At 42.9% G+C, this 21,421-nt stretch overlaps 1 protein-coding gene across 5 annotated transcripts in view; it reads right to left on the minus strand.

The window, feature by feature from the left end:
* trioa (trio Rho guanine nucleotide exchange factor a) overlaps window positions 1–21,421 on the minus strand; it is a 69,391-nt gene that overhangs the window by 21,242 nt on the left and 26,728 nt on the right. For all 5 annotated transcript variants that reach the window (XM_041052979.1, XM_041052978.1, XM_041052977.1 and 2 more), the window contains exons 3-20: window positions 19,888–19,962; window positions 17,754–17,868; window positions 15,830–16,022; window positions 12,473–12,577; window positions 12,005–12,201; window positions 11,527–11,788; window positions 10,669–10,791; window positions 9,980–10,171; window positions 8,234–8,365; window positions 7,488–7,718; window positions 6,644–6,766; window positions 5,296–5,487; window positions 4,463–4,632; window positions 2,060–2,234; window positions 1,440–1,635; window positions 592–758; window positions 333–452; window positions 11–202 (exon numbers count right to left, since the gene is read on the minus strand). In XM_041052979.1, the coding sequence (XP_040908913.1) occupies window positions 11–202; window positions 333–452; window positions 592–758; window positions 1,440–1,635; window positions 2,060–2,234; window positions 4,463–4,632; window positions 5,296–5,487; window positions 6,644–6,766; window positions 7,488–7,718; window positions 8,234–8,365; window positions 9,980–10,171; window positions 10,669–10,791; window positions 11,527–11,788; window positions 12,005–12,201; window positions 12,473–12,577; window positions 15,830–16,022; window positions 17,754–17,868; window positions 19,888–19,962 (2,960 nt within the window). The remainder of the gene's footprint in view (window positions 1–10; window positions 203–332; window positions 453–591; window positions 759–1,439; window positions 1,636–2,059; window positions 2,235–4,462; window positions 4,633–5,295; window positions 5,488–6,643; window positions 6,767–7,487; window positions 7,719–8,233; window positions 8,366–9,979; window positions 10,172–10,668; window positions 10,792–11,526; window positions 11,789–12,004; window positions 12,202–12,472; window positions 12,578–15,829; window positions 16,023–17,753; window positions 17,869–19,887; window positions 19,963–21,421) is intronic.

The raw sequence follows: 21,421 nt of genomic DNA on the forward strand, positions 1-21,421 counted from the left end.
AGTCTCCTGCCTGTTCAGATGTCTTGTAGAAGGCCACAGAGGCGTTGACCAGCTTGAGTCTGTCCTCCATCTTCAGCATGAGCTGCTGCCAGTGGGAGGCCACACTCTCTGCACAGTCTCTGATCAGGTCCATGTCGTAGTGGTTGGCCTGGAGCAGAGCCTCTGCCTTCTGCTGGACCTGCAGAGCACTCTGATGGGTTTTCTGCCGAGAAGGAAGAGGCAGAGAAAAAACAAAATAATGAGCAATTAACAAAATAATATCTAGCTTCCGACTTCGGGCAGAAAATATGAATTGAGGGAGAAACTGATGGGATGAAAAAGCACTGTCTCACCTCAATGGCGTGTTGAAACTGTTCATGTTCTCTCTGAAGTTGCTCAGCTTCCTGCAGGGAGCTGGCTGTTATTAGACCAGCGTTCAGCATGGACTCTCCGTTACGAATCCAACCCAGGACCTGGAAAAACAGTGGAAAGCTGTAATCATGTCTCCAAAATAAAACTTTATTTTAATCTGTCTTAAAGAACTTGCAGATGTCATGGTATACTGTAGCTGCAGAATCTCTGCAGCCTGCAGGTGGCGCCTTGCCGTCCTACCTGTTTAACCTCAGCCTGCAGGTGTCTCAGCTGGACGCACTGCTCCAGGTGCCTGCGGTGCTGCTCAGCTGCTAGATCCAGCTCCTGCTGCTTTTCATGGAGGAACTCCAGCAAGTCCTGAACTCTCGTGGCCATGTCGACGTCCCGGTCACACAGCAGCTCCACGCCTGAGGGGAGGACACGCAACCACATCAGTAAATGAACACATATAGCAGACCTACACCTGTGCTCACCGCCATATGTTGCCAATTAACTTGAAATACTTTATTCATTCTAATAGCGTCTAAATTATCAGCATGCTCCAATACACGTGATATGATGTAACCATTCCTTGCGCGGTTTTCGAGAGCACCTATTAGCATGTGAGATCACAGGTGAGTTATTATGGTTAGTGAGTGGGTGCCTCTCATCACAAACACTGACCGAATCTGACCCTCGACACCTACACAGTGTCAATATTAAACTAATGTTGCCAACACAGAAATCTGTGTGGCAACAGTGAACATGAGCTGTATCCTGTTTTAACCCTCAGCTGGATGATGACTGATGTCTGATGTGGCATGCAGATGACAGTCAAACATCTCTTCACGTCACCACTTCATACCTCACACCACTTCACAGCACTTGAGATATAATAGATTCTGACAGCAGATGTTCAACAGCCCATAAAACTTAAACTTGCTCCCTGACAACAATTTCTATAAAAACGCAGAAAAGAAACAAAAAAAAAAAAGAACACTGAAGCTGATTTTATACTGTTTACCAAACAAAAAAAAAGTTTTAGCTCTCTGAAAGACCAACGGCTGAATGGCATTTTACTGCACACAGTGTCTGGGGCATGTACTCACCAGAGGCCTGGACTTCATTGACGTACTGCAGCAGCTCCTGTCCCTGGTGGATGACATCGAAAGTGAGGTTGTTCATGGTCAGAGCCTTGTCGGCGTGGTGCTGCAGCCTCTGCTCGGCCAGGGTCAGGTCCTCCGTGTCAAAATCATTCATCTGACCTGTCAGCTCCTCGTTCCACGACTCCAAGTCAGAGATGATCTGAGGAAAGGACAAAAAGGTCACACTCACACACCTGGATTATTTATTGACAATGCTATAAGGAAACAGAATTGATCTTTAAAACTAAAGCCTATATGCAGTGAAAAGTCATTAGGCTTTCTTGGGGAGAGTGTGACTGTCACACACTGAGAATGCAGCACTAAAAGGCACAGTGTTGCATGGGGATAATGCATTTGGTGACACACTAATGATATCCTATCACACCAAAACATCCAGTCTGATTGGAGGGTTATTTTCATTTCTCGTAGATTCTGTTTTTTGACCTTGCAGCTTCCAGCTAGCTCGGGAAAAATATCATTTCATTTCAGTGGTTTGCTCAAAATGTCTCAGTTTCACCACCTGTCATTCAAATGCACTTAGAGTACAAACACAAACTCAGGCCCCTCATCCCAAGCAGACTCACATCAATGGCATCCCTCTCGAAGATGCGGAGCTGCAGGAAGAGCTCCAGTTTGATCTTCCTCTCCTGGAAGAGTTCCTCCATCTGGGCCTGGGCCTCGTCCAGCTGCTGCAGGACGCTCTCGATATGGTTGATGGAGCTGTTGTGGGGCGTCTTGTTGCTGGAGATGGCTGAGTCCCTGGAACAGAAACACACAATTAAGCAATAAGCTGAAAGAGGCAGAGCAGTGCACTTTAAAAACAGCTATAAAGATAGTGTCAGGCCCGTTGCCAAGTGGACTTAGCTGCTCTTAAAACTGCTGCACAGCAAAGACTGCAGTGGCTTATTTAGCTGTAACACAGCAAACCAGCAGATTAGAAAAGAGTAGCTGTGAAGTTATCCTTGATAAAAATGAACCAATTGTTTTTTTGTGTTACGATCTCTCTTAAATCCTTCTTAAAGTTTTCTGTGTGACATCTTCTTTTGTTCCCACACAATGTTTACCACTCTGCTCTCTTACATGGTGTTTTTAGAAACAAGTCAGAAAAGGAAATAATACCAAGGTGTGATATGTCCCCTGGTTTCATGCAAAGTATTTTTAAGTCCTGTTTTATATACAGATTAAACAAATAAGTGAGGACGATTACATTTGTGTCCAATGTAAAAAGGTAATTTAATGAATAAATAAATAAAAACTGTTCATTTCATACTAAAAAAAAAGATCTCCATAAACAATCCTAGTTAAACTGATCAATAACTGTTAAAAACAAACAAAAAAAAAAAAGTACAATAAATCATATTGATCATACTGGAAGCAACAGAGTGTGGCTGATATTTAAATTTTAAAGGTCTACATTGATCTTATTCTGGTACATACAATATGCAACACAGTGTCTCAAGGGTTAAAAGTGAGTGGGGAAAGTGAAACAGGTCGTAAAGATTCTGATTCATCAACCTGACAGATGAACACACACACACACACACACACACACACACACACACACACACACACACACACACACACACACACACACACACACACACACACACACACACACACACACACACACACACACACACGTGATGCACAAACACAAAGACACCAGTGAGCTCATGAGGGGAGGAATCTCAGTATGCAAAGACCAGTGGCGGTCGGACGGATTCAGGTTGGCTTCAGGTAGATTAATCGGCGTGACAGATGCAACCCGGCGCTCAAATGCACATTCATGAATGCACGTGTGCACACATACTGAACAGTTGCTCTCTCTCTCAGACGCACACACACACACGCACAGCAAAGCAAAAGGTGTGCAGAGTTACAGTTGCCTCCCGGGGAGACTGCCACACAATTAGACACGCGCTTGTAAAAGCAGACTTATGTAATAATTCACTGTGGAGCCAAGGGAGAGAGGGATGGAGATAAAGAGGGAAACAGACAGAGAGAGAGAGAAATGGGGGGTGGATGAAGACAGAGGAAGAAGAGGGACAGGAAGATCCTCTGTATAAAAACAGAACTGGAGAAGGAGGGTCAGTTGCACCCACCTCTCCCAACACCTCCCATTCTCTCTGTTTTCTTTTCTTGGATTTCCTGCATCTCATGTCTGTCTTTTCAATATAACACCAACTGACTGTTCTATTGCATATATTTAGCTCTTTTAACGGTTTACACATTTATACACATTTTAATTCCAAATCTGTCTCAAATCCCCTGCCAAAGCTCTATTGAGTATCAATATTCAGTGAGAGAAAAAAGATGAAAAGAAGACGATTGTGCAAGTAGAGTTTTAAAAAAAATATGTTTGTCATACTGTCACTGATTGGTTCAGAGGGTTACTACATCTTCAATGCAATATGTGCACTATTATCTTGCTTACTTTCACTGCTGCCGGTTTCTTTTTAGTAACCAGTAGTTTAGGTGCTATAAAGGAGTGGTTGGGGTCATTTTATTGGTTTTACTCTATGGTTGAGAGATTCACCTGGTACTAGTTTTGCCGACAGCATTACGCTGCCTTATCGCTGAAATACTGCTGAAATAGCACTGAATTTAAGGCAGGTTTCAGATCACTGTCAGAGGGGGATTACCACTTTTAGTTTGGTTTAGTTTTGTTTTGTTTTCCATACCTACTATTTTGTGGGTTTTGAGGTTTTGATTTTGTTCCAGTTTGAGTTTTATAGCACAAACTGTTATTGTGCATAAAAGTAGAACATGTCTATAACTGACATGCATGTGTGCACTGTTTAAACTGAAAAACACAGATACCATACAACTAATGAGTTACCTTAGGAGCTTCATTAAAAGTTTCGAATAAAGAGATGGAATTGATTCCTCTCTATATGCCACTCATTTGCACAGAACATCTAAAGGTGTCATCTGAGCTAATCCTTAATGCTTTGCTCTCATTGTTAGTAAAGTATGTTACTCTCTACCTGAGTTGCTGGATGAGGTCCTCTCCCTCCTTGATGACGTTGACGGTGACCTGCAGGGTGGTCTGCTGCTGCTGGCCGAAGCGTTTGATCAGATCTTGGACGGCCTCCACAGACTCTGCATAAACGTCATCCAGCAGCTCCTTCTGGAGCTCCTCCAACCACGTCCACAGCTACAGGAGGAAGTCATTAGTATAAAATTATTTTTTTCCTGCAATTTTATTGAATTGTGTTAAAGCACAGAGTGTTCTTACACCAAGAATGTTTCTGGTAATTGTAATATATATTTTGTTTCAGGTAGACTCTACCTGAAATCTCATTTTCTAAATTAAAACATTTTGCACGTTATTTGCACTGAAGCCAGCGCAGGTCTGTACCACAGAGTTCACATTCTGGTGACAGAACAAACACTTTTTTTTTTTTTTAAATCAGTTTTGTGTTTACAAAAGCTGCATTTATGAAAGCTGTTTAATGCTGGTCCACTGACTCACATCAATTCTGAATCCCTCGCCTGAACTTTCTGATCACATCACAAGCCTCACATTAGCCACCAAGAGGCTACCCTCAACACTGACCTTCACCTAAACCTATTCAGAAATTCAATCATAAATTGTCCTAATTTAAAAGGTGAGAACTGAGACAAAGTGTGCTCAGTATTAATTAAAACCTCCATCTCTGTGCAACTATCTGGGAAAAAAAAACAAAACAATAGACATATATTCCATTTTATGTGGTAATTATTTTTCCTGTTGTTCAGAAAGCACTATGCAAGCTCCCATCCACACAAACACACAGCCCACCATCCACTTCAGCATTATGTCATCCTCCCTGCCTACCTCTTTGACGTGCGTGTGGAAGGCGACAGACATGTCCAGCAGGACTTTGCGCTGCTCCACACGGCGAACAAAGTCTTGGATTCTGTCTTCGAGCTGGTGGGCGGCCTGGTAGATCTCCTCTGGGTCACACTCTCCCGTCTGGGCCAGCTGCTCGGCCGCCTCCAGCAGCTTGTCTGCATTGGTGTACGTGTTCTACACCGAGGCCGAGGGGACAAAGAGAGAGACAGATTAGCCCAGGAAAGCAATGCAATGCAAGCAAAATGTATTTTGAAGATGAGCAGACAGAGACAGAGCAGTTGCTGGGAGTAAACGAAAAACAGGATATGCAGAAGACGTACAGTCACTGATAGAGTCAGTGATAGCAGAGCTGCGAAGAGATAACTACTCAGAGGAAATAGAGACAGAGTGGGTGAAGGTGAGATAAAGAGGAAGAGAAAGATGATACAGAAACAATTGGTTATATTAAGGTGAGATATCACCTTGGTTGGTATTAATAGTTTCTGGTTAAAGCTGATCAGACTTGACATTCTGGGTAAATATTCTACATAATTTTCACAGCCTTTAGGAGTCCTGGAGGAAGTATTCACATTTCAGGGAAGGGTTAAACTTAAAGTGGCAACACTTTAACATTTAAAACACTTTAAAACATTTAAAACATTTATTTTACACTCACATGTTTTGTATGTAAAATCTCAATCTGTAAAGCAACTAATCTATAAAGCAAATGAATGTGGCAGAATAAGGAGAAGACTATTTCCTTACTGTTTAAGGTCAAACACTTTCTCTAAAACAAAGGTACTGTGGTGAAGTGAAGGGGAAACGACTAGTGAAACTACAAAAGATTTTACTTTAAAGCAGCTACTCCAGCCACATGGGACAATCATGGGATAATGTTAAAAACTTCAACAGCAGCAAAAACAGAGTTTTAGGTCATTAATTTAGCTAAGATTAGTTAAAACTCACCACCATAACCTGGTGCTCATATCAGAACAAGAAAGGTGGTGGCAGCAAAACCCCTGAACTTTTTGTATTGAACATTTTACTGCACATGCAACTTATCATTTATAAGAGGAGGAATGTATTATTTCATCTTTCAAAAGATCAAAAACACAGCCTTGCTTTGAACCTCAAGTACCTCAACAATAAACTGATTTAATGATATCGGTAAAATACTATTTGACTTTAGATGTTGCCGTTGTTTTCCTGTAGCTGTGCTTTAAAAAAAAAACAAAAAAAAAAAACAATAACCACCTGCTATTTTAGCACGAGTGAGCACCACTATTGACTGTGACGTATTTGCTTGACAATAACAGAAAGGGGCAGAAGCAGAAATGGAACTAAAACTTGCCTGTGCCACTTCCTCAAAGTCTTCATGTCGTTTCTGTAGAGCTCGGGCTCGGTGGAGAGACTTTCCCACACCTGTGTGTTTGCTGAGGAAGGCCTCACCATGGTTTTCTATCCAGTCCAGCACCTGTGCAGTGACACCACATGTCCACAAAGTTAAACAGGCTTGAAACCAGGAAACCACAAGGGGGCTCTCTAAGGTGGCAGTTGAGCCCCGAGTGCTGATGATAATTAAAAGAGTGCACAAGAAAGAGGAATGACCGAAATAATGATGAGTGTTACAGGAGGCGTTGCACTGAGCCTTTCTTCTCACACTCCTCTCCCTGCTCTATGTCCTTCACAGTGTTAATAGATGAACAGCATCTGCATGGACATGTGACCCAATTCAATCGCTATAGCAACAGTTGCCATGCCAACATTCTCAGGAATGCCCAGGATTTTTGGACAGCATGCAACTGTATTATCATGTTGGACCATTTGATTATGGCATGCTCATGATGCTTTGGTTTCTAGCCTTTTATTCTGCAGAGAACATTTACATTTCAGGCCTTTATCCAATGTTTCTTTCCACAGAAAGGCACGATGAGTGAAGACGTAAGCTCCCAGCAACTTGCTCAAGGACATTTTGATAGGAAACGTGGCGGCTGCTGGGATCAAACCCTCTATTAAGAGTACAATCCCTCTACCCAGTAGTCTACCCTGCTATTTTCAAATTACTGTCTAACCCTCTGAAGGGATACTGAAAAAACCTGGCAACAGTTCAGTCCTTGAATTACCATGTTTGAACAAACGTGTGCATGCATATAAACAGAAACATATACTGTGTGAGTGTGTTTGTGTGTGTGTACCTGTTGCACGTCTTGTTGAAAGACACAGAGCTGAAGACGTTGGTGCAGCCTCACTTTGCGGTGCTGCCAGATGTTTTCCAGCTGTCTCTGGTGGTGTAGCACCTCGTGGATGATGTCCAGGACGTGGTGCACCGCTTTTGAGTAGTTCGCCGATGCTGTCAGCGAATCAGCACTGCCTGGGGTCAAAGGTCGCTGCAGTTTGTCCAACAGGGCTTTGCCGTCTTGGCTCACCTGAGGTCAGAAAATTCATTGCATTGTTTACTTACAAATGCACAGGGGTGAAAGGTATAAATAAACATTTCACTTGACCTGAAAATAGAGACATCATCCAAATACAAACAACCAGCAAACAGAATGGACAGAAACACTGCTGATGATGTATATGCTAACTCAAAAAGAGAAATGATAATTGTAGGTACAACAAAGGAGGAATTACTGGGAAATACAATGAACTCTTGTACATTAATACTGTCAGTGTCAACTAAGTAGTTTACTTTAAATTAAATTTGCAGTACAGAGTTGCACTGTGCATTTTTCAGAGACTGTGAAAGTAAAAGTCTATTTTCCTTGAACAGAGAGAGGTTACTGTATGTGAATTATGTTCTAATAACAGGAAATTAACTGCGGCAGTAACTCAAGCTGTGACATGAATTGTGAGGCACTGCTGTCTATCCCTACGCTATGGACACATGTTGCCTTAATCCTTTTCCACATGTCATATTCACATAAGCATCAAGTGATGTTACCTCAGAGTAGGCAGCAGTGATGTGTTCGTACAGGCCTTGGTGATGGTGAATGGCGTCTTCGAGGTCTTGCAGCTCAGATGGCAAATCCACCTCGCCACACGCCTTACACCATGAGTCGACGTTACTCATGTACTGGAGGGGAAGAAGAAGCTCACACTTATTGTACATCTACACAGACTGCCACTCAGATGTACAGCATTTCACATGAGACGCATCATGAGACAGTGGTGCTGTATATATCCTTGTGCTCTTCCCAGGAGTCACATGTCAGTCAGACATACCACAGCGTGCATGAAATTGCCTGAGGAGAGTTTTCTTCACTGGGCTTAAACATAGGGGAACGTCTTTACATTTGGTTATGAGCTCTTTTAAGACTTTTTCAGGACAATTATCTGTGGCTCAATGTGCTGTTCACTGGCCTGTGGTGACTTCCTAGGACTGTCTGTGCCCCCCTGTGGGAGGGAAGGAAAACAGTCAGCGAGTCTGTTCTCAAAGAAATATCAAAAAGTTCAAGTGATCTCCATCTCATTATTGCTTTTTAAATATCTCTCCCATGATAACTGGAATAAGATACAGGAGTAGAACAAAGCTTAGAAATAAGCTGCTCTGTATGTGGAGAGGAGAAAAAAAGATGGGGTGAAACCTCTGGAAAGAAGAAAAAAAAAAAAAAAAAAAAGAAAGAAAGCTCAGCTCACAAACATGAAAGGCTGGTCTGATGACGGCAATATTCCAGGTCGGAAAAGTCGTACCACCCATGTTCCCTAGTTGGGATTCTGTTTGTGTGCTTTTTCAGGCCATGGATCATTCCATAGTGGCCCGACTAACGAGCACAGACAGAAATAACAGCAGATAACAAATGCTTTACTTATATTGTGCATATGTTTATGTAAATATATGTTAATGCAATGCATATGCTGGGCTTTTATAGATTTAATGAAGCCAAATGGGTATTTTACAATCCGGAAAGGGTGTGAATGTGTGTCCATGTGTATCTGTTAGAATAATGAAGGTCAACACCTCAGCTGGTTCCAAAGGTACATCACTGTGAGTTACACTGAATCCACTTCCCACTGAGCCCGACTTGGGAAATAAGCTTCTTCACTGTCCTTCCCGGGAGTCAGATGAGAAGATAGATATCACTGAGGTATCAGTCTTCTCATCTATCTCTCAGCAAGAAAGCAAATCTCAAAGTCAATTAAATATAAGTGAGTTTTAAGTACTAAACTGTAAAACTAAACTGCAGGCAACATATTTCAGAGCAGTCACAAAGAAATGTACAGTTTGTTTCGATAGCTGTATAGACAATGGAGAACACAACTCCTGCATATCTCAGATCAGCTCCATTGTTCTTAAGATAAACACAAGATAAAACACTTTAAAGAGTCTAAAATGAGGAGAGTGTGTTTCTGCAGGACTTTACATAATTGTTTACATGATTGTTGACTGAGTTTTATTTTCTTTAAGCTTTTAATATGGTTAATAACGGAAAATGATATGATAGTATAAGTAACAGATCAAATGTAATGCCTTGTATCATGACTTCAAAATAAAAGTCTGACACTTCTGACACTTCTTTGTCTTAAATGTATATAAAACTTGGTTATTCAAGCAAAACAAGCTATTCTAAATTGTCAGTTTGGTCTCTGTGGACTTGTGATGGACATTTTTCAACTATTTTCCTGATATTTTACGGATGAAACAATTCGTCTGCTGAATAGTGTGTCAGCACGTTTGTTTTGAACTCACCTGGTCACATTTCTGGTGGAAGCTAGCAGACATCTCCAGCAGCGTGCTGCGTTCATCCAGTGCAGCAGCGAAGGCCTTCCACTCCTGTTCCAGCTGGCCTGAGATCTGCTTGATCTGCTGGGAGGCGTAGTGACCTGACTCCAGCAGCCGGTTACCAACTGACATGATGCGGTTGATATTAACATACACGTTCTGTACAGGAGGACATAGAGAGAAAGGATTGTGGTAAAATTAACCCATAAATTGGTGGATGAGAACAAATTTAAAAAAAAAAGGAGATTTAGAAAAAAAAAATCATACAGAGGAGGCAACAGATCTGAGGAGAGGATGAAACTGAGCACTGAAAGTTAAAGAGCAGGAGAGAGTGAGGCGAGGGCCTATCAGGCTGTCGCCATCGTTTCTCATCCGCTGACAGAAACGTTCAACAGTTTCATAATGGTTACGTAAGGCTGACTGTGGATAAAGAATAGGATTACTTAATACCTGGTTGTGCTGCTGCTAACACGCAAAAAATGTGCGAGTGCACACCAGCAGAGGCAGCTCCAAACAAACACTGACACTAAAGGTTGACGCTAAGTGCTATAACTACACGGTTATACAGGGCAGGGCATGTGCTTGATGGTCCAAGTAGCCGGAGAAGCATTGCCACCTGCTGAGAATCAATGCGTGAGAGTGTGCGCATGTCTTACCATGCAGTTCATAGCGAAGTGGTTGTGCTGCGTTTGCAGCTCTATGGCGTGGGGGTGGTTGTTGCCAATCTCTGTGTAGCCTGCCAGGAACAAACCCTTGTTGTGCATGATCCAGTCAAACATCTGAGGCACGGGGGTGACAGAACAGACAGACACACACACAGAACAAATGAAAACACACACACCTGGTATGGGAGCACCATTAACTTTCACAGATCATTGCAAGAGCAGGTAAAAACAAACAGCTGGCACTTAGCTTAGGATAAACCTGAGTGTGTTTATGTACTGCTGCAGTGTGCTCATAGTTGTCATCTTTCCAGGCCAGAATTCAGAGAAATGGACTGCCTCTATTAAGAGTATCCTCTCAGGCTCTCCTAGAGAACAACTCGTGGCCTATGGTGTCCTAGCAACAAGCTCCTACTACTGCAGTGTATCCAAGACTGCAGCTCTCTCTGTTGCTGCAACCTGCTATTTTATTCTACTCACTCGAACATGGATGTCTGAATCTCTCTCCCTGTCGGCTTCTACTTTGTGCCTCAGCTGTCATCACCTGAGCTGGTGATGACAGGCGGAGTAGGTGGCTGTGTACCTGCATAATGCTGTCCTCCACCCAAAGATGAGGTTTAGGGGAAAGCCGTTTCGTTTTTAATCTCCTGTTATATTTGTGAAATTAAGTTTAAGCCGCTGTTAAAGGGCCAAAATAAAAAGGACATGAATTTATACAGAACATAAATCAATGCCTCTCTGTGGGTGTAATTAAGGTTTTTTTTTTTTTCCTATTGGCTGTCGTCTGCCCTACAGTGATCATCAACTGTGATTATAGATTACCACTACATCACTGAACGACACCCCACCGACCTTCTCTGCGTCCTGTTCGAACAGACGGAGCTGGAAACACTGGTCCAGCTGGAGCTTGCGGACGTGCCAGGCCTGGTGGAGGTGCTGTCGAGTGGAGTGCAGCTTGTCCAGCAGCTGGGTGATCCGTGGCACCAGGCCCTGTGTGTCTGCGTTGCAGACCCCGCCGCTGCTGCTGCTGCTGCTTCCACCACTGCCGCCGCTGCCACCGGTGCTGCCGTTACGGTTGGAGAAGGACTCGCTGCTCTGGATGCGCTGCAACAACCTGGCGGCAGATTTAACATGAGGTTTAATGACACAAAACATACAAAGGGCTGCATATCTACAGTTTTCGTGTGATGCAAAACAGGGAACTTCTTTGTTATGACCTAGCAGATTGGAAAACATTTGCAAGAGGGAAGGTGGAGTAAGTTTCAAGCCTTTCCTCAACTATTCTAGTCATAATCTCTGCAATAAAGAAAAGCTCACACTGTCTGCGTACCTCTGTCCCTCAGTGTCCAGCTCCTCTATCGGGGCTTTGATGACTTTCTTCTTGAGTGTGGCATGCTCTTCTATCATCCTCCTGGCTCCCTCCAGATCTTGAGGGAAATCCTTCCTTGACACAGTTTCCTGCATCTCCTCTAGTCGGGCCAGCATCTGGGTGGCGTGACCAGAGAACTCCTCAAACGCCACACGCACCTGGACAAAAACAAAAGCAAGAACACGGCCAATAACTCAGTATCTAGAGGCAGATAACAATGACTGACGACTGCTCGCGTCATGTTTTCGTTCTCTCCTTCTCATCAGTTCTTTAATTAATTCAGCCACTTTGTTTCCTGGCTTGTTTGCTGCTTATTGACTACGGCTCTTCTGCATCTGAATGTCACGGGGGGATTTCAGGATAGATTTACAGATCAGGCAGACAGCCTGAAGCACAGCCTTGACTGGCAGCATGGGTGGGCTATCTGACCTCTATCCACTCTTCGTGGTTGTAGTCCAGACTGCCATCGAAGTCCGCCGTCAGCTGGGAGGGGTCCACGACCTTTGTCAGGCCCTCTAGTGACACCATGGTGGTCTAAAGGAGAAAAAAAAAGAGTGGAGGCAAAATATTAGAGAAGGAAAGAGGATTGAAGCAGGTCTGAGTGGATTTAAGTTAATTTCAGCCAGTTGAGTGCAGAATTCATGTAATCTCTCCTCCCCTCCCACTGAGTTTCTTTGCTGCCTTCTTGTGCTGTTGAAAATGTTATTTTGAGAAGACATGACCAGCCCCCTAGTTCCCAAAAACAAGCAACACAGATTTTTTTTTTTTTTTTTTTTTATAAAGACAGCAGAGCTGCAGAGACATGATTTTTAGGCCATGTAATTAATCACTTAAAACATAAATAACATGACTTAGGCACATTTTATTCTCCTCATCCTGAAAATGGTGCTACTATATGCGTACAATAAAAAAAAAAATTATAAAGGAGCAACGAAAAACTATCCTGTATCACCGACCAAAAGGCTCTTGCTCACGTCATGTTGTCTTTTGAGACTTGCAAACAAGAGTTAAACACTTTAAACACCTCGGGACAGTTTCTCTTTGGTCACCTCTGGTCGTCCTTCACTTTACCCTGAGGATGAAACAAAAAAGCTCTCCACACAACGACGACTGCATATTACAATATCAGTTTCAGAGATACAGTGAGGAAATGTCTCCCTGTTTGGTTTCAGTGCCTCTGTGTTTCTGCTAAGCCACCTCCGCACAACACCCCCACACACATGGCCAGAGATGGATGGAGACAGAACGATAGCTAGATAGCTTTGTGCAGGCCAAACAATGCAGAGACACACTGTTGTCCTTGGGTAAAGAAGCACGGTGGCTCTTGCCAGGGGAAAATACTGATACCATGTTGTTCGCTATTGTTGTTCAAGTTAATTGATTTGTACTCTGTTGAGTGGTGAGAGAGACAGGCAATTTGTCCAAACCACGCCATTTATCAACAATCAAAATCGAGGCTGCAGTGGGCTCGCTGCTTCTTTTCTCTCTGTCTCCATTTAGCAGGACAGGAGGGAAGAAGACGGAGCGACAGTTGTCCTACCGCTGGTTTTCATTTTACAAAGCGAGGAGAAAATCCTCGATGCAAATGCATTAAACAAATACACGCACACACACTTGCAGCAGTAACATTGAACAATAAAGAAGCTGGGGGCTGGTTAGTGGTGTGAATGCTGGACGTAGCTTTATTCAGCGGAGGAAAATGTTGCATGCATACACACGCATTTTCTGCAAGTGTAGTCCTGGTAACAGACCAGGGCTAAACGATTTTAGGAAAACATCTAATTGCGATTTCTCTGGCAGATTTTAAGATTTGATTCACGATTTTCTTCAAATCATAAATAAAAAGTAATATTCACACTGTACAGTAACATTTACAGACATGACAGAAAATTACATCATAAAATTAAAATATTAAATGGCATGACTCTAATGCAAGAATGAAAACTAAAGTTAAGAACTGATTTCAAACGAATGTAAGAAACATGCATGTATTTTTCTCTTTCCGCGAGACTTTTCACCTGACTTTTTCCTCATGCAAATACCTGTGGTGATTTTTCAAGTGCCAGTATAAATTGTTGGCGTTTCCGCTGGATGTTGCAACTTTAACGCGACAGGCCTTTTGCACAGTACCTGTTTCTGGTGCACGTCTACAGCTTCAAACCCGAAATACTCCTACATAATTGCGTTGTCTGAAATGGCAATTTCGATCAGAAAACGATATTTCTTTCAGCCCTATAACAGACCTCTATGAAATTTACGTAAACCACGCAAGATGGTGATTCTCTTTATACAACCTTCAGTATCTTAATAACTGCACAACGCACACATACGTATGAAGTCTGGTGCTGATACATGAGGGCAGCCACACATACACATGCTCATGCTGTGTATCCAATCAATGGCCGTCTGGCACGGCAAGGCAGTTGGTGACAATTGTAGCCTGCCCCGTGGCATCTGGCTATTCTTCCAATCAAATAATCAATACGGTGTCATCAGACCACAGTGGACCTTTGTGTGTGTGTGTGTGTATGGGCATGTGAGCGATCAGAGCAATTTCTGCACCAGTGTGTTGACGCACAAAACCATGGTCAGAAGAGAAAGGGGGAAAAGTCAGACTCATAGTATCAGCAACCTGCTGTACAGAGAAACAGACCTTCACCAACGTTACAGCACATGTGCTTAGACCAACCCATGTTTCACTACTATGAACCAGAAGCTGATGATTTTCATAATAAGCATCGTTCTTCAGTGACACATCAAACAGGAGGGTGGGAAATTGTTATCTAGTCCTCATTAGAGGTTATTTACTAAACAGGCTTCAAATCAGACGAAGGATTCTTTACTAACTTCAAAAGCAGAAAACACAACCCATGCAGAGGTATTTTCTAAGTGAGCACATTATTTGGTGCCAGTTTGTAACTATGAAATGCTCAGAGCATAAAAAAATAAGCCCGTTCTTCTGAAAATATATCATTAAATTAGCTGTGAAAACGTGTTCTAACGCTTGATTGACAGCATCACAAACACTCATCCTTGTGATCGGCTGTGTGCAGGGTTTTTTTTTTTTTTTGGGTTGAATGTGATGAAATTTCTCCTCTGGTAGACAGCTGGCTGGTGATGTACGCATCCGAAGCAGCGGGGAGAGGAAAATAATGAAATGTGCCGACAATGAGCAGCTCAGGGGGGGTACAGCGGTCATTATCACAGCTCAGTTGACAGCAATTTGAGGGAAAGTGGTTGACTTTTTTTTTTTTTTTCCACTTTTACAACACCTTACTTTAAGATGCCAAATATAAAACTGGGACACTACATCTGTGTGCCTTTAATATTTTTTTTTTTTACAGCAAGCTAAAAATATATTACGCCTTAAGTGTTCTTGACCAGAATATAATTACATAACAGCAGAGGTGTCCAAACTGTTCCACAAAGGGCCGTGTGGCTGCAGGTTTTTGTTCCAACCAACCAGCAGAACCCCAGATTTGACTCATTTAATCAACTGATCTCAGTCTTCAGACAGTTGATTGGTCAAACTGTGTGCTCTTGATTGGTTGGAACAAAAACCTGCAGCCACACGGCTTCTTTGTGGAACAGTTCAGACACCTCTGGTATAAAGCCTCAAAAGTCAACTGCAATTCTCAAATATATCTAAGTGTTGCTCCCATCCATTTTCAGTTGAAGGCAGCTGATAAACTAGGTGGCAGAGAGTGTAGATGGCATTAAAGTTAATGTTATTCTAACAGATGCACCACCGCACAGTACAAAATCTGAAGGTGTTGGCCATCTCACCTCGAATTCGAACTTGGAGCTGCCGAAGTTGGTCCTCTGCTTCTGCCAGAAGTTGTCTGGTTTGATGATGAGGGCGACGTGGATGCAGGACGGAAACGACTCCTGCAGGATCTTCAGCAGAGGCTTGATGCTGTCCCACTTGGAGCCGCGCATATCAACGATGACCGTGAAGCCATGTTTACACACCTCCTCGCTGAGAACGGAGAGGGATCGAGGTCAGCGAGAGTGGGAGGAATTAAAGAGAAGTGGGGAGAGGGAGGGGAGATGTGAGGGAGGGAGGGGCAGAGAGTGATTGGAGAGAGTATAATCCACAGAGAGAGAGAGAGGAGACAGATGACAGGCGTGGGAAAGGATGAGAGAGGGATGATGGAGAGAAAAGAGAAAGAGAAAGGAGAGAAGAGGGTGACAGAGATGAAAAAGGAAAAAAGAGGGAGAAAAGAACAGAATAAAAACAGTGAGATGACGCATTTTCTATACTGTGAGAAGCCTACGCAGCAAACACATCCACCCACGCACCCACACACACACACACACACACACACACCCACGCAGAAACCTGTGACGAATGACTCACAAATGTGTGCATAAACGTAAAAATACAAATCAGCACATTTGTGCATCAGCAACCTCACGTCCCTGTGGTGCTCTGCTCTGGCCAACATCATTATCACATAACATTACACACAAACACATGAACGACATTTACACGCCTGAAAATAAAATCTGCCATAATTATAAAAAATAGCAGAGAAATGATTGTGTTCACGATTTGAGGAGCAAAACGATTCTGCCGTAAGTTTAGCATCATCAGTTGAATTTCACCGTATGTATTTCCCACCAAAGCTACTTCTTTAATTCACAAACCTGCAATGTTTCTTTATCTTCTCATAATTTTAACCACTGGAGAAAAACAAAATATTCCTCCATCTTTTTGGACCGTCATTACTGAATCCTTCAATCACAGCATCTCTAAATACCTCCGTCCGTTTCCAAAACCTGTCCTACTCTCTCTGTAACAGCCTGTCAGAAGATAGCAAGTGTGCAGCAGTGTGCAGATGTTGCCTTTCCCAAAATAGAAAAGCTCTGGTCACCAAAAACCACACAGTTAAGAGATTAAAATATGCAAAATGTGACATGATGACTGTGAGGTTCTGAATACCTAAAGGACATTTTTATAAAAGTCAAAAAAAGGAGATTTACAGGGAATTTACACTTATTTTAAACCCTACAGAGATGATGTGATGATGGACGTAAAGGAGATGAGAGCAGACGGAGACAGGATGGATGGACACAGAAAGGAAGCAAGTGCAGGATTTTTTTTTTTAAGTAAACACAGAGGTGGAGAGGAGAGATGTTTTACCTGCGAGGTGAGGAGATACCCGTCCACAGTAACTGCTGCTGCTGCACTGCTTCAGCTACTGCGACACTTTGTTTTGCTTTCACACATACACACACTTGCTCGCTCGCTCGCTCCCTCGCTCCCTCGCTCACACACACCTCCTCACACATGCGCTCTCCCTCTCATCAGATTTTAATCCCCTCCCCTCTCTCTCTCTCTCCAGTGCTTTCTCTCTGTTGATCCTGCTTCCATCTCTCATTTGTTTTCTGTTATACATCCCTCTCTTAGCTCAGGCTTCCCCTCTCCGTCTCAGCATCTCACGATGTCTCTAAGACTGATTTTTGGCAGCAAAGAAGCTGCAGCAAGCTAACTGGTCTTGAATTATTTCTCTCCTCATTCCTCTCTGGCCTCTCACATGCTCGTCTCAGCTCTCTCACGTGTTTGCTTACACAGCCTCATCCATTTGCTCCGGGTGTTTGCTTCATTTCAAGACACTGCTGATCCTTCTCTTTGTAAAAAAAAAAAAAAAAAAAAAAAGAAGCAACACACACACACACACCATGGAACAAATGTAATGAATGTAACCTGGGGATGCCGGCGAGGTAGGCAATCAGTCTCCTCAGGTCGTCCGTTCGTATTCTGTCATGGTTGCTGCGTGATGGAAACGTTAACACTGGGCCACCGCGTCTGTCTCTGCCACCTAAGGCCACACACACAAACACACACACAGACACAGAGCATTTGATAAGAGCAAGGACATTACAAAAAACACAGGTCTGTTTATATCTCTTTTGGTAGAAATATAGTAATGTACAAAACTACTATTAAGATCTAACAATGCACAGTGTTCTGTTAAACAGCAAACCCATAACTAATGGGGAGAACTCTAATAACACAAGGCAGATACTCAGAAACTATAACACACAATATTTTGGAAAAGTGAAATGTACGTAAATAAAATCCTCATTAAGAGAAATGATTCGATCCAAATTCACAAATAAGGAAATTATAGTTCTGTCATATCTAAAATACAACAACAAGCATCAGGAGCTGTCCTGCATGTTGTGTCCTCGTACACGTTTTTGTTCATGGACTGAAACACCAACCAGCAGACTGAGACTGCCATCCTCAGAGCTATGCTGCTACCATGGCTAAAAAGGATAAATATAATCAAATTGTAAACCGATTTGCTTTATTTGATTTGCGTTCCAAACACATGCAAGCTAAATGGATAGGTCCTGTGCGCCTTAACCCTGCACTGTGTACAATTTTTGCATAATTGACATTTGGTGTCTTTACAGTATTTCTGCTTTAAAGCGCCTCCTAGCCTGAAACCACCCATTTGATCAATTATTCTGTCATTTTAATTGGTAGTTGGGTAACATTTATTGTTTACAGCACATATTCATAATTTAATCCCATGACTATCTGGTGCCATAATAATAATATTTTGCTCACAGTCCCTGACCAGTTGCAGAGGCAGAGAGCTGCTTTGCTCACGTGGGAACTTGTAAACACAGGCTGACTGCTCTCAGCCCACAAATTAGTGAGTTCAGTCGGGTTGCTGTACGCCCGTAGGCTCGACCCGGCTGCTCAGAGGAGAAAATCAAACGCTCACGTGGCAAACAGGCAAACATGAGTGAGGGCGAACATGGCCGATTTATTAAGGGGCCAGATCTGGGATAATAGGCTTAGCTCATTTACCCTCCTTTTCACTGACGGTCCCTCCTCTATCTCCCTCCCTCCCTCCCTCCCTCCCTCCCTCATTTCAAAGCCAATTACTCCACCAGCGACTACTATGGGATGCGGTAGCTGACAGTAAGTCATCTCCATGGCAACGCTGCCCTGTCTCTCCCTCTCTCAATTTCTATCTGTTTGTCTGAGTCATCGTCCTCATCATTGTGTTTCTGCCTGTGACCTCTGCTGCACACATAAGGAGACCAAAGGAGAGTGTGCACATGGCACATGCGCACACACACTAATTAACACACACTTCACTTTGTTATTCCATTTGATGCTGCTGTGATCCACTGTATGAAGGTTTTTCCCATGCATCTACATGCACATAGATATATGTGATGGTAATACACACTCTCTGTCTCTCACACTCAGACACACACACACACACACACATTTGCACAAGCTGAATAATGTTTTTGTGTGTTGTACAAATAATCCTGCTGGATGTTCTTGGCAGTCCATATCTCCAGCTCGGCCTCCTGTGAGTTTTGCCTGGCACGACTCAAGCGTGTGTGTGTGTGTGTGTGTGTCAGACATGGTTGAGCTTCCCTTGGAGGGAGCAAAGACACAGGCAGCTGTAGCTCTCTATCCTGTAGTCCCTCTGATACTGACTAAACAATGGATGTCTGTGTGCATCAGCGTGCGCATTATGTGTGGCCTGTGTGTGCATGTATGAGTGTGAAGAAGGGTCCGGGGTTAAGTGTCTGGTCCTCAGCGTGACCCTGTGAGTGTTTTCAGGCAAAGTGCACAGCTTATTATTATGTCCACACTGTCTTTGTGTGTGTGAGACAGACTGAGAGAGAAAGAAGCTGCATACGAAACTGGCAATGTGTACAGTTCAGTACCTGGGAGCTGTGTGTGTATGTAAACTAAGGACTCTACTTCATGTTTAATTAGCCTTGTCCCCCATGATCAGACAGCCGAGGTTGGCAGACTTGTGAGACCACACACACACTGATATTCACACACACAATCTTACCTGACAAAAAGGCAACTTTTTCTTTGAGGATGGGAAGCACCTCCATTGCTCTCATCTCCTCATTTCTCCTGAAACCTGGACAGAGAGCAAAGAAAGGGAAGAAGCAAAGAGTGAGATTTGAATAAAGAAAAAAAGCTCTTTTCTGCCTGTTCTTTCCCAGTTGATCAGCCATGAGTTTTTTTTTTTGTTCTTCTTGAAGGCAGATTATTTGGGACTGAGCAGATTTTGTCCACTTGCAATCTGAGATCTGAAGCGTTTAAACACAGGCGATTGAGACCCATGTTGGACTGCTTGCTTCCCACACACACATATACATACTCTAAGAGGAAGCACAGAGGCTGTGGTTGGAGAAACAGTAATGGTGAGACAAAGTGAGGCCAAATTCAGGGGAAGTTCGGGGGAAACAAAGAGCTGTTGTAGCTCTTGCTGTTACAGAGGTGAAACGGGGTAAAGCAACAATACACGCCATAGGCCACTTCAGTTCCTATTAACTGGAGTTGAAGCTTTACACCGTAAAATACTGAAGATATTACCAGCGACTCACACGGTGAGTAGCTGGTGAATTTTCACAACTACCAGCAAGAGTAGAGTGGAGGAAAAAAAAAGCTATGTTTATGAGGGATTAACCAAACGTGAACATTAAAAAGACAACCAGACAGTGTGCTCAGGCACAGCGGTGCTTGGAGCTAACTGCTAACAATAAAAATATTATCATGCTGAGGTTTTGCAGGTATAATGTTTAGCATGTTAACACTCTTAGTTTTGTTGTTACTGTGCTAACATATGCTAATTAGCACTAAGAACAATGTGCAGCTGAGGGTGATGGAGAAGTCATTAGTTTTTAAGGTATTTGGTCATAGACCAGTACTGGACAACCTAGTTTCTGACTTGATGCCAGTACTATAAGATAAGTTTGGGTATCACCAAAGTTATTTCAATTTATTTTGTGGGGATCGTGAATGTCTGCACCAAATTTCATCGCAACCCATCCAATAATTGTTGAGATATTTCACACAAAACCACAGACGTCAGGAGAGCACCAAAGTTACCAGGATTCATCTTCTTGGAACCAGCAACGTCTGTACGAAACAGTAATCCATGGACGTGTTATTATTAACCCCATTTAATACATTTTCTTGTAGCTTTATAAATCCCGGGCACTGTCAACCAACTGCATGTTTTCAATTAAGAAACTGAGACATCTCAGCTTTCAAAATTTCCCTCCACCTTCTGTACAAACCACAGTCAGAAGATTTTCTAAATGACACTATTAGAGAAGGCCAACAAGCTGTCAACAGAGAAAAAAAGAATATAAATATAGTTACTTTACTTCAACTCTGTTTGCCTTCTCTTCGACTACTAATCTGTGGCATTTTCCTATAAATAAATTTCTGCTACTTGCACATGTTCACTGATGAATCACACAATAGTGGTTGAACCTTTAGTTGCTTAAAGGCTTTAAAAAGACTTTAATATTTCCTCAACACTGGCTCTCTAATGCCTGTAGCTCTTTCTTGGTAAAACATCTTAGGAC

The sequence above is a fragment of the Toxotes jaculatrix genome, chromosome 13 (assembly GCF_017976425.1).
Source record: "Toxotes jaculatrix isolate fToxJac2 chromosome 13, fToxJac2.pri, whole genome shotgun sequence".
In the NCBI taxonomy this organism is placed as follows: Eukaryota; Metazoa; Chordata; class Actinopteri; family Toxotidae; genus Toxotes; species Toxotes jaculatrix.